General features: G+C 41.1%; 1 protein-coding gene across 8 annotated transcripts in view; it reads left to right on the forward strand.

Annotated features, from left to right (window-relative positions):
• Positions 1-15949, forward strand: part of ST7 (suppression of tumorigenicity 7) — a 579549-nt gene that overhangs the window by 177823 nt on the left and 385777 nt on the right. The window contains exon 1 of one of the 8 annotated variants that reach the window (XM_086919404.1): positions 724-831. The exons of the other annotated variants lie outside the window; for them this stretch is intronic. Within the exon in view, the coding sequence (XP_086775530.1) occupies position 831 (1 nt within the window). The 5' untranslated portion in view covers positions 724-830. Of the gene's footprint in view, positions 1-723; positions 832-15949 lie in introns of those variants that run through there. 8 annotated transcript variants of the gene reach the window in all.

Below are 15949 nucleotides of genomic sequence, written 5' to 3' on the forward strand. Positions count from 1 at the left end.
GTGGAACCCTTCTGTGGAGGTTGCTTGAGCGATGGAGTTATAGGGCTAAAAGGTGGTATACTGTTGAGGTGAATGTTGACCCCCTTGCTAGTGGTACTGCCAGCATATGGTATGCCTGTGTTCAAAGAGTTAATTCGTGTTGTTGTTTTAGTATTGCAGTTTCACACCGACTCTGGGCCGGTATGCCACCAGACTTGCCCATTCTGAGTAATGCTAGCTTTTGCCTTATTGGTTTTAAAACCTTTCTTCTGTCTGCTGGCATAGCACCGGGGCGTGGCCTAGTTCGTGGAGGTGAATGCCCAGTGAAAAAGAATGGCCTTGGAGGAAACCTCTTACCTGACATGCGAATCTATGAGAAGTGCTGCTAGATCGATATGTTCCCTCGAGGACAATGGGGGCTTGTTTCCTAGTTAGGGAGCCGGGTCGATTGTATGCAGGGGCATTGTGTGAATGCTCATTCAGCGGTGATTTGCGTAATACTCCGCGTCTGACAGGTTGCTTTATTTGTCGTAGACTGCTGTTTGATAAAGTAAGTCGCCAGTGTACAGTCCTATCTGGTTTGCTCTGACAACTGCTGGCTGCTTTTGTTCCCATGGTTACCAGATTACTAATTAAAAAAAAAAAGCACCAGCGCGTACAGGGTAGTACAACAGCGACCGGATCTGCCAGCGAATGGTTTAGTCAACGTGGTTTACCTTGCTTATTGAGGTCTTGCAAATTAGGAACAAAAGACCGTGCTTTAAGGAAATTCAAGGGAGCGGTGTACAGAAATCTTGACAGACTGAGGGCTCCGCACATCTTGGCTGTAGTGTTTTCCTCGCCCTTCAGCAAGTAGGTGTCGAAGCTTAGGTTGGTCCTTTTATTGTTGTTTCCCTTTGTGGGGTGATGCGGTTTAGAATTTGCGGCTGCCGACGGGTTTTTGGGATCATATTATGAAATTGTTTCCGTCTCTTCCGCCGTGCTTCATTCCTCATAAGGCAGACAATTATACATCAAAGAAACTGGGGTTGTGGCTTTTGGTTTCCATAATCGGCGGCACCCTCTCCACAGAGTTCACGTTCAATTTTATCTGGGTTATGATTTGGGAGCAGTCTTTGTTTACATGTATTCATGGGAAAACTCAGTTGTGACCTCAATAGAAAGAGGCTTGTGTCGTCAAGTGACCCCGTCTCCCTTGTGCCATTGTCTACAGGGTAAATCCGAGAGTAATGTCTGAATAAATTCCGGGTAGCGTTAACACATTGGATTTCTCAGAAAAGACTTTGTATGGCATAGATCGCACATTCAGGGGTTTGGAAAACACAGCCAGGTGGATTGTCCGTGACATTCACTGGTTTACTGTTACCAGCTGTTGTTATTTTTGTGACGTGCCATGGCCTGCTGTCTGTTAGTGCCCCTCCTACGTGACACACCTGCTCTTTTTTTTTCTTTCTTTGAACTCGTGTGAAAAATCTTGTTTTGTGGTGTTAGATGTTTAAATCCATTGATATCCAATCTTTTGTTGCTGTATTGATAACCTTGGTATCCTTTGAGGATAGCTTGTGTAAAATAGCTGAACATGAAGTAGCGGACACACTTAAACTTCTTTCTGTAACAAAATAAGCTGACGTGTTATCACTGGAACTACTTTCCTTTGTCCACACTTTCTAACTCCTCTTGGCAGTGTTTGGGTCTGATCCAAGGTTATGTATGAAACTTTATATTTACTATTCCTCCCTACACTACTTTGATTGACCATGTGTTTCTCCATGAGGAGGCGGTACGACTCTGTTGGTAAATCATCTAATTATGTTATTGAATGATATGAATAACTCAGGCTGGGAAAGGTGTTCGGTTTAGTGGTTCTCATTCTATATGGGAACATGCTGTTTTATAGTATGTTGCAGTCTTGTATTGGTACAAAATGATAATTGTTTTGGCAGTTGTCTGAGCTACCGTTTTTTGGATTCTGTTCTTAGATTTACTTCCCTAGTATTTGTTTATTGAAAACAAAGTAAATCACTAATTGTCGTTACTACTTCTATTTATGGTACCCAGGGCAGAGCGCTGAAGTGGTTACTTATAGGTTTATTTTTGAAAAGTTGTTTTGTAAGGAATTAGGTACATTATACCAGGTTCTGCATCAGTCATGTTTCTAACCTTTCATTTCTGACTTTGCATATACCCATTTGCTTGTTCCTATATAAGTACTAGTCAGTTACTCCAGAACTTCATCTTTGCTGTATTCTAGACATTGCTTCAGGTATGCTGTAGCCTTCGCGATTTTTAATGCTCCTTACACTCTGTAGCTTTGTAATGCAGGGAACTGAGTTTGTGTTAATTTTTGTGTGGATTTGCCTCCTCTTTTTGCAGGGTGTCCGTACATTTTAAAGCCCCTGTTTTGTGTACATTAGTGGATGGACTTTTAAAAGTACCATTCTACCCTGGTCCCTACTATGTGGTATGAGTTCCACTGTTTTCCAATATATTTTATGGTCCGCTTTCTTTCCTCTCAATACCTTCCATATTTTCCATCTTCATGTCTGCAGTGTGTATGCAGCGTGGTCAGGAGGGGTGCTAATATTATGAATATTTTGTTGGACTGTAGCACACTGCCAAGTCTTGATTTAATTAACACAAGACTCTGTAAAGAATATAATCACCACCATATATGACCACTATAAAACGTATTGTTGTCTTTTTAAATGAAAGCTGTGGAAAGTTCTAGTTTTGTTGACCTAGATGCACACATTTCTAATTGTATGTATAGCACTGGAAATGGAAAAAGATGTACTTTGGTGACCCAGAAAATGTGGGGGATAATGGAAGCGGGGGTTTGTTAGAAGAGATCGAGTCAGCCACAGTCTGCATATAATATGCCACAACCTAGGTATTTTTTAGAAGCGCTTTTATCCAAAAGCAGTGTTAAAAGAGAAGTGCTGTAATTCAACTGTTCTTTTTTGATATATTGGTTACTAAGAGACAAACTCAGCTGTTCTTGTCACTTCACGTAATAAAAATGTCCACATCGTGTGGAAACAAACTCGGCCCCGGTTGTGACCAAGCGTAACTATTATACAGAGTAGCCCAAATGCTGCTTTCTGATTATTATCATCTTTATGTTCAGACCACGTGATTTTGGATCACCTGACCAAGTGAAACACCAGATCGGTTTCAAGGCCACTTCGAGGTCCAGGGCCATATGGTACAATTGATAGCTATTTCTGAGCTGGGTAGTAAAGCACACACCACCTGTTCTCTCACTCCATTCTACAACCATACAAAAGATTGCCTTCCAACATTTGACGGAATGGAGACTTTCTCCTTGCTCATGTTTTAGCAAAGGGAGAATGGGCACAATCAATCAAAGAATTCTTGTAAAGCTCGACTTGCTTCTCTGAGGGGTTTACGGGCGTTAGGTCTCGACGTCTTTAGTCGAAGAGCCATGTCTTGAGCTTCTTCCTGAATTCTTCAAGTGAAGGACAGGTGCGTAGGTGAAGGGGGAGGTTGTTCCAGGACTTGGCGGCGAGGTAGGAGAAGGAACGACCTCCGCAGCCGTTCTGGCGGATGCAAGGGGTGTGGGCTAGAGAGGTGGAGCGGAGTTCCCTGATGGATCGATGGAACGTTAGGCAATGGTTGAGGTAGGGGGGCCTTAAGTTGTGGAGGGGCTTGTAGGCGTGTCAGGAGCTTGAAGAGGCATCTTTTTTTTATGTGGTGGTGTTAATAGACTACGGCGGACACAGCGGACTGCATTTGTGAATTGGTGTTGGGCCCAGCGATGGAACACCACACTAGGACCCTGTTGGGTCTGTTAGCCTCTCTCCAAATCTTGCCCCAGAGTCTGGTTCCAGGTCTGACAAACTGCTGGAACTGGAAGACGGCAGGTTCCCTCTGGCTGTTAGTACTGAGTAGTTAACATGTATAATACATCTCCGTTTTACAGGTGATTTATTAATTTCTGACGAGGAGGGACACTTTGGCCACAAGAGAGTCTAGCTTCTGGCAAGTGTTTGCAGGATTTCTGCAGAAAAAAAGGTGCATTTTTTAAAATAAAAAATGTATAAAACAATATAAGAGATATTTTAGAATTTTCTAAGACCGTATTTTCCTTGTACACATTTAATGCTGCACCAGAGATTGCATTTTTCATTTTTTATGCTGTATTTTTGACTCTCCCTAAGTTTAAAGGCTCGTTTATTCATATATTGCTGCTCTGACTTGTCATGCCAGAAAGTGAGAGTAAGCAATTTGGCAAGCATATTCGAAGCTCCTGATTTTTTTTAAAAAAAGAATCTCCATATATGGACTACTGACCTTTCTACATGTCAGTTTAGTGCTCTTCTTTTCACGTCATCGTTGGACATTTTCTTGTACATGGCCTTAGTGTTGATAAATTTGCCTGTTGTACTATTTCCTCCTTGGTACTGCGATCAACCTTAATACCAGGGGATGCTGCAAAATTGCACCCTGCCCATACTCTCCGGCCCCGGCAGGCTTCGGAGTTGGTCTTGAACTAGAGTCCCAGCTTAGTTTTGTGCTTCGCTGCCATTGCTATAAATTCATGGGACAGTTTGTGATGAAATCACTGCCTATGTAGAAGTGCAAGTGTGTATTCAATATCTAACTTAGCATTACATTAAATGTTCGTGCTCGAATAATTAAAAACGAGTCCAGGCAAGACTGTTAAGTTCTTGTAGATTGGTTTGAAGCTCGCATGTTGTAGTGGAAAGGCCCCATATGTAGTTAGAATGCAGAGGTGTGCCAGGGCGTTAGGAGAACACCCCACTATTGAGGAATCAGCCTGGTCTTGCCAGCCTGGTTGGATGTCCGATGACCTCCAGTGAAAAGAAGAAACCCGGTTAGAGCTTTACAGTCCAAGTAGTTAAAGCTAGCTCGCTCATCCTGGCCATGACAAAGCATTGAGTACTCTCTGCTTGAACGGGATCGTAAAATACAGCCGGGCATGGTCTGGGATATGAAAATCAAGTAGAGTGACTAAGTAGGTTAGCATCAAGAAATCCACATGGTGGTAGTGCGCTTTAGAAATAAGATAATATAAACAGTGGATTAGTTGACTAGTATATGCTCCGGGTAATAGACTAGGCCTCCATTGATGTGTCTGGTAGCAGCAGGCCAAAGCAATGACGACAACACTAATGAGAGATGTTCCTGCCATTTAATGCCCAAGGCATTATCATGTCTGCCTATTACTCCTAGAAAAGAGGAGTCAATTTGAAGAATCTTTGATCATGTTACTTTTTTGTAGGAACCTAACTATTCACAAGGTTGGTTGACGTGCTACTGTAGGGTGTGATCAGTAGAACCTTAGCAACTGTAATGTAAAATATCGTTACTACCAAATTCGGATTCATAACAACTCAGGCTGCTGCTAGATCTAATCAGATCATTGGCGTATGTTTTGCTAAACGTCTGTCATATCACTATGGATAATTAGGTTGTGTAGGTTACTAGCAGTTGACCCTCATGGAAGGATCCCTACAGTCACACCATTAAATAAAATGTAATTCGGATACAGAATGTATTGTGTGCATCATTTGTGGTTTCAGTCATCCAAGGTCACCATGCACCATGAACGTATAAGATATTACTAGCAAAGGAGTGTTTAGAGTCCGCTGCCCAAAATTAATAGACTTCAACTGTTGTTGGAAATACAATATGCGTGTTCCAAACGTAATAGAACAATCAAGAACAAAACAAGGTAGTTATTTTCTAAATGCTACTTTGATCCCTTACTTTCAGTTCTCGTCTGATTGAGGAACGCATTTTGACAGTTGAGGAAGCTGAGACATGCTGTTATTAACTGACATTCACAAAGATGATGCACTTGCTATCATAGTAAACTCACCAAGTGTCCGGGTAAGAAATACAAAAATAACAAATTGCGCACTAAAGATCTGGAAAAAAAACCCATCCCTGTAAAAACCAGAACAGGCCAAACCATACTCCAGTTCAAGAAAGGAGTAAAGGCTACACTCCACAGAGAACACTACATAGTGTTCCTGCCCCTTTACTCTCTGTAGCTGCACCACCCACTCTGCAAATGATCATTGATGGTACTTTTTGCCTCTGGCTCTGTGCATCAGTCCACTGCCCCAGGCTTGCTCTGCACTATAAAAAAAACCTCCTGCATGCACAGTTTATAGTACACAGTAAAGTCCAAGTCATTTGAATAGAGAAATCCTTTTGTACCCGGACAAATACCTACTCTGTTGGTAGTTTTAGATTTCAGGATAGGGCGTCCAAGAGTTTAGGGAATCTCCATTGTAACGAGATTAGCTCTAAAGTTACCTACTACTAAACATTACAATTCCTGTGTCCAGTAATTTGATGTGGTTTATGGTCCATTGTCTTTGGTTTTCATTTTTATGTTTATAGGTGTTTATTGGTGGAGTCATTAAGATTGTGTTCTCAAATGGAGTCAAGAATATATTTGTAGTTTGTGCCATGCAGGATGGTACCCTTACTTAAACGAGTGTCCTGTTGAGATCTGAAGCACTTGGGAATCTGCTAAATCTACAGCAAAATGACTCTGATGGTACTTGCTACCAGGAAAGAGATGTAATGACTAATTGCCTGTCAGTTGGCAGTCTTGGACATTTACTCTGGAATAGCTTAACCATGGGTATCACATCTATAATTTCTTATGTATCTCTTAGGAAAGCTCTAAAAACCTGTCTCTCTGTTACGCATTTTCGGTGGACTGCTTTATGATTTTGCTGGATGGTCTATTTTTACCATGGGTTTCTAGAACCAAGATGCCCTTCTTGGGCTAACATGCGCTCTAAAAGTTTCATTCCATTCCATTTTAATTAACTATAACCTAATAGTAAGTAAGCAACACCTAGCAGCTACAAAGCAGTTTTTTTGTGTACGTTCTCTGATGGCTCTAGCTGGGCAAAGACTACTTAATTTTCTAGGCTCGCTGCAGATATTACTGATCAGTCAATCATGTTTTGAGCTGTATAAGAGGTTGTTACATGGTTGCTGATATTCACAGTACAGTACATATATGGTTAACCATCAAGGTTGTCAGCAATAGAATGGGCGGGTGAAATTAATATCTTGATGTTATATGCTCTGGACAAAAGTGCATAGGACATTTTTTTAATGTATTCGTTTTATCGTTATGTATGTTTTTAAGAGCCTAACCTGTATGAAGTAGAAATAAATACATACATGATACAGATATTACCAAAATCACTATATTTTTATATTTTATTGTCCAGTTGATTGGCTTTTCCAATAGAGAAAACATTATTATACAGAATTATTATACGAACAGTCAGAAGTTTCTACCCCTATTGGTTCCAAGGTTCTGACCCACAACAATTCTAAAATCGAAGCCAGAGTTATTATTCCAACGTTGAGAAGCTGACAGGCCAGCTGCTGGCACCATGGGTTTATTGACACTGAACGTCACCTGGTCAAAGGTCATTTTGTGGTAGAAGACTACACTAATATGTACAGGCCCAGTAAAGGTGTTGTGATCCAGACATACAAACAAACATATGGAAGAAGGCTGCCTTCCCTTCCGCTCGATTTCGAGCAGAGGCACCGACGGACAGAGCGGGGCCTCAATTTCCCGAGCGGTTGCCGGGCAAGGTGAGGTTTTCACCCACACAAAGCTGGGTAGAACAATCTTTCCCTGTCTTCAGAGGACATAGAGGTTCCAAGTATTGGGTGATACTTCTTCCTTTATAAAGTATTTTGATGAGAATTATGCTGTCTTATACTTGTACACCCTCGAGTTCTTGTTGCAGTAGCGTATTAATTTCCAAGGTCCTGATGAAAGCTGGAGCACCACTCCACCTAGCTGAAACTAGTTGACCATTCTACGCAGCGCCATAACGTAGCTCCACTTATTCGCTACCAGGCGTGTTTTTAATTATGACACCTACACTTATGTTGACAAGTTATTTCTTGAGTTTAGGTAGTCATTTTTAAGTCTCCCTTCATAGCACTGCATTTTTCTTTTTCACATTTCATTCTGAGCACTACTATGGCATAACACGCTGAGTCCTTTTTCCCGCACTGTCACGTAGGCGGGTAATGGAATTACTGCCCTTCCCAAATGATGATATGCCGCCAAGAGGGTGGTCTGATGGGACTTTTTCAGCCCACTGTGACCCAACCTATCTACTCACACGGGTGTCCTGGTGGCTCCTGCCCTCCATCTAGGACAGCACACCATTAACTGACCTGGTCTCCTTTCTGTGTTTTGTGATCCAGACATAGACACCATGAGGCATAGTTCTTGGATCTAATCTAAATATGAAGTATTGGCCTTTTGATGACAGTATATTTTCAGGAAAGTCTTTCACAGGTGAGGAACACACAGTGTGGCGGCCTGTCTTGCTTTATATGAAGTGAACATAATTAGACATGCCATCCATTAATAGTGAGTTGGCAACATTAACATTCAACGGACCTAATTAGCTATGCCCCATGGTAGGTCATTTTTGTCACTCAAATCTTACTTCTGAGGGAAAGAATACAGAATGAATAGCTGAATCAACTGTGATTTTTAGCCCATGGCTGTAAGTTCTCTGCAATTTCCTTGTCAGATAAAATAACTTACAATGCCTTGGGTGTGATTGCTAAAAATAGTTCAAGGGGAAGGGACCAGCTAATATTTAAAACTATTTCCAAAACGCTAGTTGGCCAACTAAATGTGACTCCAATGAACAGAAATGGCTTCTAAACAACCTCCAATTCCCGATGAAGAAATGTAGATTAAGGTGCTGTGCTTTAACATGATAGGACTTGCTATAACTCTGGTGATTAGTTCCCTGTCCAGTCTGGCCTAGCTGAGGGATTTGCATTTTGTTAGTGTAGACATCCTTTTATGGCAACCATCTTGTCAGTTCTATTACTAACAATGTGGTGATACAGTTGAGTACAAGCAGATAGATTGTCAGCTGTTAATCATCCCTTCTGCAAAGTAGCAGGTTGTACCTACATTTTCCTTGATTCATTTCTTCGTTCGAGTTTGGAGGTCCTAGAGCAGTGGCCTTCAAACTTCTTAATGGTGCCCCCCTGTAAAAAACACAAACAAACAAAAATCCTCGTGACCCCCTTCAATTGTTTCACAATTATTCTGCTAAATTGACAATGTTTAAATAGGTCTAAACATATTTAAACATTGCAGTTAAGCTCTGTTACCACTTTTTACACATACTTAGTCAGGATATAAATGACAGAGGTTGTTCGTGATGGTCTATTGCGAGGTGGCTTACTGCTGCTCATGTTTTTAACACTTAAAACAATGTATAATGTTTCTCTTGCCAGAGACTGGCGCCCTCCCTGAGATCACTTAAGATCTCCCCCCACCCCCAGGGGGGCCCGCCCCCCCAAGTTTGAAGACCTCTGTCCTAGAGCATTGTTTTAAGAATCTGAATCATTGGGTGGGTTGAACCTAACTGTAAAAATTAAACCTTCAAGTTGATACTAGGCACTCCTTATTGGTGTACTTTAAACTAAGGGAGTGGCTGTGGTGTTTGGATCTTAGTGATGTTTATTTCATACATCTATTCAGCCCTCGTACCTGAAGAAGCCAATATTTCTGGTCAGACATTCTCCATACAAGTTTCATGCCTTGCTGGCCGATTTTAAGCCTGCTTAAAATTTTCTCATTTTACCCACCAAGTCTCTGCTACAACAGCAGCTCATTTCAAGGAGGGGACCTTGCCAACTGCTTAGTGACTCATCTGAGAGCTTTCTAGCCCACTTTGATTTCCCAACGGCGACAGAAGACACTACAGAAACACTTCACGGGCTTCTTCTCATGTCTCTGCTAGCAGCATCTACTGCAAAACATTCCCTTTGTCTCCCTCTTGTCCATCTGATGATCATAGTAGATGCTGGGGCTGTGTGGCTGAAGGGCATCCTTTTTGCAATCAAAGCAATACTTAATTTCATGTAGGAAAAGAAGTACTGGTCATAGTAGGCAAGCATCACATACACATTTCACATAAATTTGTAAGCAAGAATTGTATTCTTGCACTTATGTATTGTTAGTGATCCATGACAATGGGCTGTTGCTAATATGAATTTACATAAATTAGTCAACCTTTTTAAGTGACAAACAGCTGTGGGTCATCTGAAAAACCACACCAGAGTTCTCCTGCTGAGAATATGAAATCCTTGGAAGAAGACCACTTTATTCTAAATGTGGCGTGTCTGTGCCCTGACTTCTGGGAACCAGTGGAAAAAATAAGTGGTGCATGTACGCAGTTTTGGAAGTGCCTCTTTGGTCACTTAGAAGGCAATGTACCTTTTCTCAATTTCTTGTCAGCAACTGGCTGAAATTGAGCTCTAGAAATGTGGACGAAACTTTGATCTTTAGTCCACGTTGGATTTAGTTTGCAGATCTCTTTTGCCTTCTTAAAAGTGGTCTCCAAGGTCGTGCCTGTCTCCACAGAGTGCTCTTCTAACCGAGGCAGAGCTCGGTGATTCTGCGGTCATGTTGCCTGTTGTATAAGATGCTGAAAAAAGCATCATCCAGTAGATTGTATACGAAATACAGGAGATTATGTATGGTGCCAGAGCAGAGGCTTGTAAATGATCTTGTCTGATTGGTGTTGTCTTTCATTTTTGTAATTCATCCGTACCTAAAAACAAGTCCTTGTAATTCTGTTTAGTGTGCTTTTCAAGTGATCATTCTAGTCTTCATTTTTACTTTAAAAATTATTTCACTATTATTTGACTACCTTTAAACTGGAAGTGAATCCTGTCCTAACTAAGACCATAGCGTGCCTCTGTTCATACTAACAGACGAGGCTAGCTAGATAGTGAACTTAGAGAAGGAGGTATTTTTAAGATGCTTGCCATAGATGTATGCACTACTGTTACACTCCAACATAGTTTAGCACACTTAGCTTGGTGCCCAGAGGGTCTCAGACTTCCTCAGCTAGTACCATGCTTTGCTCATGCACCAGTGGGTCAGGCTAGGGTGATGCACGTGGTACCAAGAGTTGAGACAAAACATTGCCTCCAGTTCCTTAAGAGATATTTACTCCAGAGACTATCAACTCGAGGTGCTTAACTACGGGTGGTTGTGTGCCGCTCCACCATGATAAACCTAGTGCAGCAGATAACCTTCAGTACCTGCACTGTATTTCCAGTCATGAATTCTGGCTAGTGGTGAAACAAGGAGATTTTGTTTCATAATCTGTTCCCTGCCAACCATAGTGAGATGCGATAATTATTTTAAAGCTTAATGTGACATGACCACAAAATAATATTCAGAAATAATGTTGACCTTTTAGTGTTCATTATCATGAAACAAGCATTGGCAAAGTCCATAATCTCGCCTTTACGTTTTTAAGCCATGACTAAATGTTAGAAATAAATCACTGACGCGGCCAGCACTGTTTGGATCATACTGCTTTTTTTCTCTTCTTTGTGCGGATGGGGGGAGGGGGGTGTGTAACAGCATGGACAGCAAGGGGCAGGGTGGGAGGTAAGGGGCACATGGACCAAAATGGGGATAATAACGAGACAGGAATAAAAGTACTACGATGCACATTTCTTTTTCGTGAGACGGATGGGAGAAACTGATAATGGGAGGGCAGGGTGGTAGGAAATAAGCAACATAGACAATGGGTGAGTTGGGTGTAGGAGGGAATAAGCAACACGGATAGCAGGAGGGTGGTGGGTGAGAGGGAAGAAGCAACATGTAAGCAAAAATCAGACTAGTGCCTCAATCGCAGGGGCAGCAGCGGAAGGACCCTAACTATTGAAGACAAAGAAATGAGTACGTGGTACCATGCTCCATATGAGAGGAGAGGAAGTGAAACTCTATGATCAATTGCGAGGTAGCAATGAGTGATACTGAATCCAACGAATGGAAAGCAGTGTGCAGGCTCAAAGCCACTTGTAGAACATATCTAATGCAAGCTAGAATGCATGCGCTACCACAGGCGAGACCTGAAAAGCACCTTACTGTGTACGGTGCACGCCTCCTTTTTTTATTGTAAGATTAATTTAGATTTTCACGTGTGCATGGTCAATTGTATTGACGTTAAAAACGATTAGACCGCTATAAACTGAAATAAGCAAAGGAAACGGTCTGAAAAAATACCTTTTCCTTGTTTAGCGATGGTATGCTTGGGTGGAGTAAAAGTCGAAATATCCAATACTTTAAAAGATTTTCTTAAGTCCGAGTAGGTAACAATGTGGTTCTTTCAGAATGTTTGGAATGTTTTACTGCTTTCCCCCAGGCTTGTGCACAGACAGATCGGGTTGCTGTCTAAACAGCCTATTGCAGCAATTAAAGCGAGTTTTCTTTTCAAAATGCATTTTTTCCTTTGTTATTATCTTTCTCGCTGGACCTCTTGGTAAAGAGAACTACATTCTTTTTCTGACCGATTTTGAGATTTGGCATTTGTTTCATAGTTACCTGCACACAGTACTCGGTGAGCGCTCCACCACAGATACTTTGAATATTAAATAGTCTATGCCTTCCTTCTTAATCTCATCTGTAAAGAATTTCAGGCAGCAGACTTTATTTTTAAGGGAATCTATATATGTAGGTGAGGTGACCCTTTTAAGACGACTTCGCATTCAAGTATGTTAATAACAATCTAACGCTTCAATTTGTGTAATCTGGGATCTTATTTGTTGTGGGTGCTTTTTAGAGTTCAAGGAGTCTAATATATATATCAATATTTAGAGACCTGGAAATTTCAGAGAACTGTTTATACTTGCACCTATTTGTTCATGTTCCGGTTTTTTCATGAAAGTAAAAATAAAACTTGGTTTACAGTACTCTACTTAATAGTGGACTACTCTGAATACGCCTCAGGAGGACTCCAAAACCTGCTGACCATTTCTTAAAATGTTTGTAAACATCCGTAGTATAGCACTCTAAGTATTTTATGGTATATTCAGGACGAACCAGAACGCTAGTTTGTCTGCTTTCCTCCTAGAAATGACTAAAAGTTCCCCTGAACCAACTCTCAAGGTGCTTGCTGGGTGTTTGTGTCAGCAGCCTAGTTTTATCACCTTTGACATATTTATAGTTAATAAAAGCAAACTATCTTTCACGCTGGAAATTTTATTTAAGAAATGTGAATATTAAATGTATAATATGTAAGTGAAGGTTATTTTTTTTACCATGTAAATTGCCTTTTAGCACTCGAGTGGTGTTCAAGTGCTTCGAGTTGGGTACTTCACAAGCATGGATTTAAAGATTCCTGATATAAAATACCTTGCACTTTAAATTTCATATGAGCAAAATACAGACAAACGTATATTTGTAGCGGAACATTTTGTTTCTTCCATTGGACTTGTTTTTGAGATTGCCTTCCCACAAGTCGACTCATATATTTTTATTTTTTTTACCAAAACGAGCTCAATCGCACTAAATAAAATATAGTCCTTGCACTCTGTGATGATTGAGCATAACTATCCCTTTCGATTTGCATCCTTAAAACGAATCGAGTAACTAGGACTCCCTCAAGGGAAGTTTAGTTAGAAAGGCTACTTTCTGGGAAAATATGGCAAAAGTAGAGGCTAGTGGTACACTTTACAGGTCAACACTTGCATAGTTGTGTTAAAAGACATAGTTCTGCTCTAATACGGAGTGCCAGCTAGCCTGACTCATTCAAGTATAAGGTGGGAATTGCATCCTCCCAAACAAACTTTGAAAAAATAATGTCAATAAAATGCCTTTCTTAGTACAATATCCATAAATATTTCCTAAAAATTTATAGGTATTATATGCAGACCAAAATTCAGCTGATACAATTTCACATAACCTATCAGTTTGACTATGTAGCATTTTCTTGAATTCTACATTCTTCCTTATAATTTCCCCATCCTTTCTTCTTAAAGAACATTCTAAGTCTTCCTTTGTGACTAAGAATATACTTAAAAGTTAATGTTGTATTCGTATTACAATTTCAAACATCAGGCAGCTTATCTAGGCACACCTTATAGTCTCACAGAGCAGTGTTACTGCTCAGGTTACAGGCACCTTACAGGTTCACACATAAAACCTGATAAACCAGTCTTACAGGCTGAGGTCTCAGAAAACAGGTGTGATCATTAAAATTAAAAACAATTATTATAGCAGATTCTGTAATGCCTCCACATGAGTCTTACATAGCATGTAAATACCCCCTTGCAGCAATAAACAGTTGGCATTACGTCTATTAAACTCCGCCTGAATCATCACACTATTCTATTCTAGAGTATACTGCCAAGATTTCAGGGATGGTCACATCTATCCCAAGCACACCTACAGTATGTTAAGAGTGGATGCTACTATTTCTGTGCCCCCTTTCTTTGTAGTGGACTCCATCCTTTCCAGTCATGCACATGTTATGCCGAGAAAGACTACCATTGTGCCAGGTCCAGCATTTTCCGCGGGGTGTGTACCATCACCCCAAGGACTTCCATAATAAGAATGCCCACCATTAGGCTAAAATCTCCTTCGTACAAGGGATTGGCTTTGTAATGCCAGAGATGCTCGCAATATGCTAAGAATGATTGCATTATGCCCAGGCCTGCATTCTTTCCAGGGTGGACCCCATTATGCCAAAGATATCCTCAATATGACACTAAGTGCCACCATTATACCTTCCCAGGTTAGATGTGCCCCTTGCATGCTTGGAGGAAAATAAATGCAATGAGTGGCTCAAGATGCCAGAGTTTGGTGATTGTTACAGATGGACACTTACAGGTTGGAGACAGACACCACAGCTGAGACATTCTGACCGGCATATGGGTAAACCCACACAGGCACACCTCACTCCCCAGTCTCCACCCAGTAGCAGTCGAGAACTGTTCTTTGTTTATTACTTACCATATCTTTTTTTTTTTAGTTTTATATAGCGGAATCTTGACCCAAAGGTATAAGAGCACTTTAAACGAGCACCAGTTGTATTAGATACAGATTCATTTTGTTATGCACGGGGAGATTACGTGATGTGCCTAGAATCTCAGGTGGTTGAGCATCACTGCTGAGACACAAACCCGGCTCCCCAGCTTCAATGTCGACGCCCTGTCTGCTGCTCTACTTATCCTCTGACTTTTGCATTGTGCCACCATTGCACTCCTCTGGCTCCAGCAACCTGTGCATGCAAGCACACGTAGTGTGACTGACAGCACGATCCTTCAACACAACGGTCAACATATGGCTACACTATCAATCTCACTGTCAGTGTGAACATGGAGCCAGTACATTGCTTTTAGGCTTGTCAGAATATCCTACTTTGCTAAAGATCAGAGACCAGCAATTTCCAGCCTAATCTCTGTATGTAGTTTAGTCCACACACACCAAAATAGGCATAAACAAAGGATGTGTGATAGCCACTCGGCCTCTCGAATATACACTTTTAACTTTTATTTTCATATCATGTTGAGGATCTGGAGTTATGTAGATCCACCTCCTGAAGTACAACTCAGACCTCCAAAGCGAAAGCCAGAATTTCTGGATGGACTATTCTCCAATGGCCTTTTAGGTGGGTCGCCACAGTTGGCTTTTATCAAACATTGCTGCTAACTCACAACTCAGCAACATGCAAAATAGCTGCTCTTGGAGTGACCTCAGCATTCTATCATATCATGTGCACTGATGATCAAGCACATATGTGGTGCATCAGGACTTGGTGTGAATAACAAATATTCAAATGGCTATAATGTACCCCAAGCAACTTGCACATGTCCCTATTATACAGTCCGCGAAGATAACAAAACAGAACATGTGCACATTTTATACTGTACATTTATGCCAACATGACTTTCTGTCTGTTATCAAAAATTGGCAGATGAGTAGCAGTACATTTATTCTGATGTTACTCTCTACTGCAGGGGTCTCTAACCTTTTCTGTAGTGAGAGCTACTTTTGATCAAAGAAAATCTTATGAGCTACTGAAGGCTAAGCAACATGCAAGTTGTACACCCCATGCCCAGTTTCATTTACTTCAAGCCTAATGTTCATAGA

This window comes from Lissotriton vulgaris, chromosome 1_1 (genome assembly GCF_964263255.1).
Source record: "Lissotriton vulgaris chromosome 1_1, aLisVul1.2, whole genome shotgun sequence".
Taxonomy (NCBI): Eukaryota; Metazoa; Chordata; class Amphibia; order Caudata; family Salamandridae; genus Lissotriton; species Lissotriton vulgaris.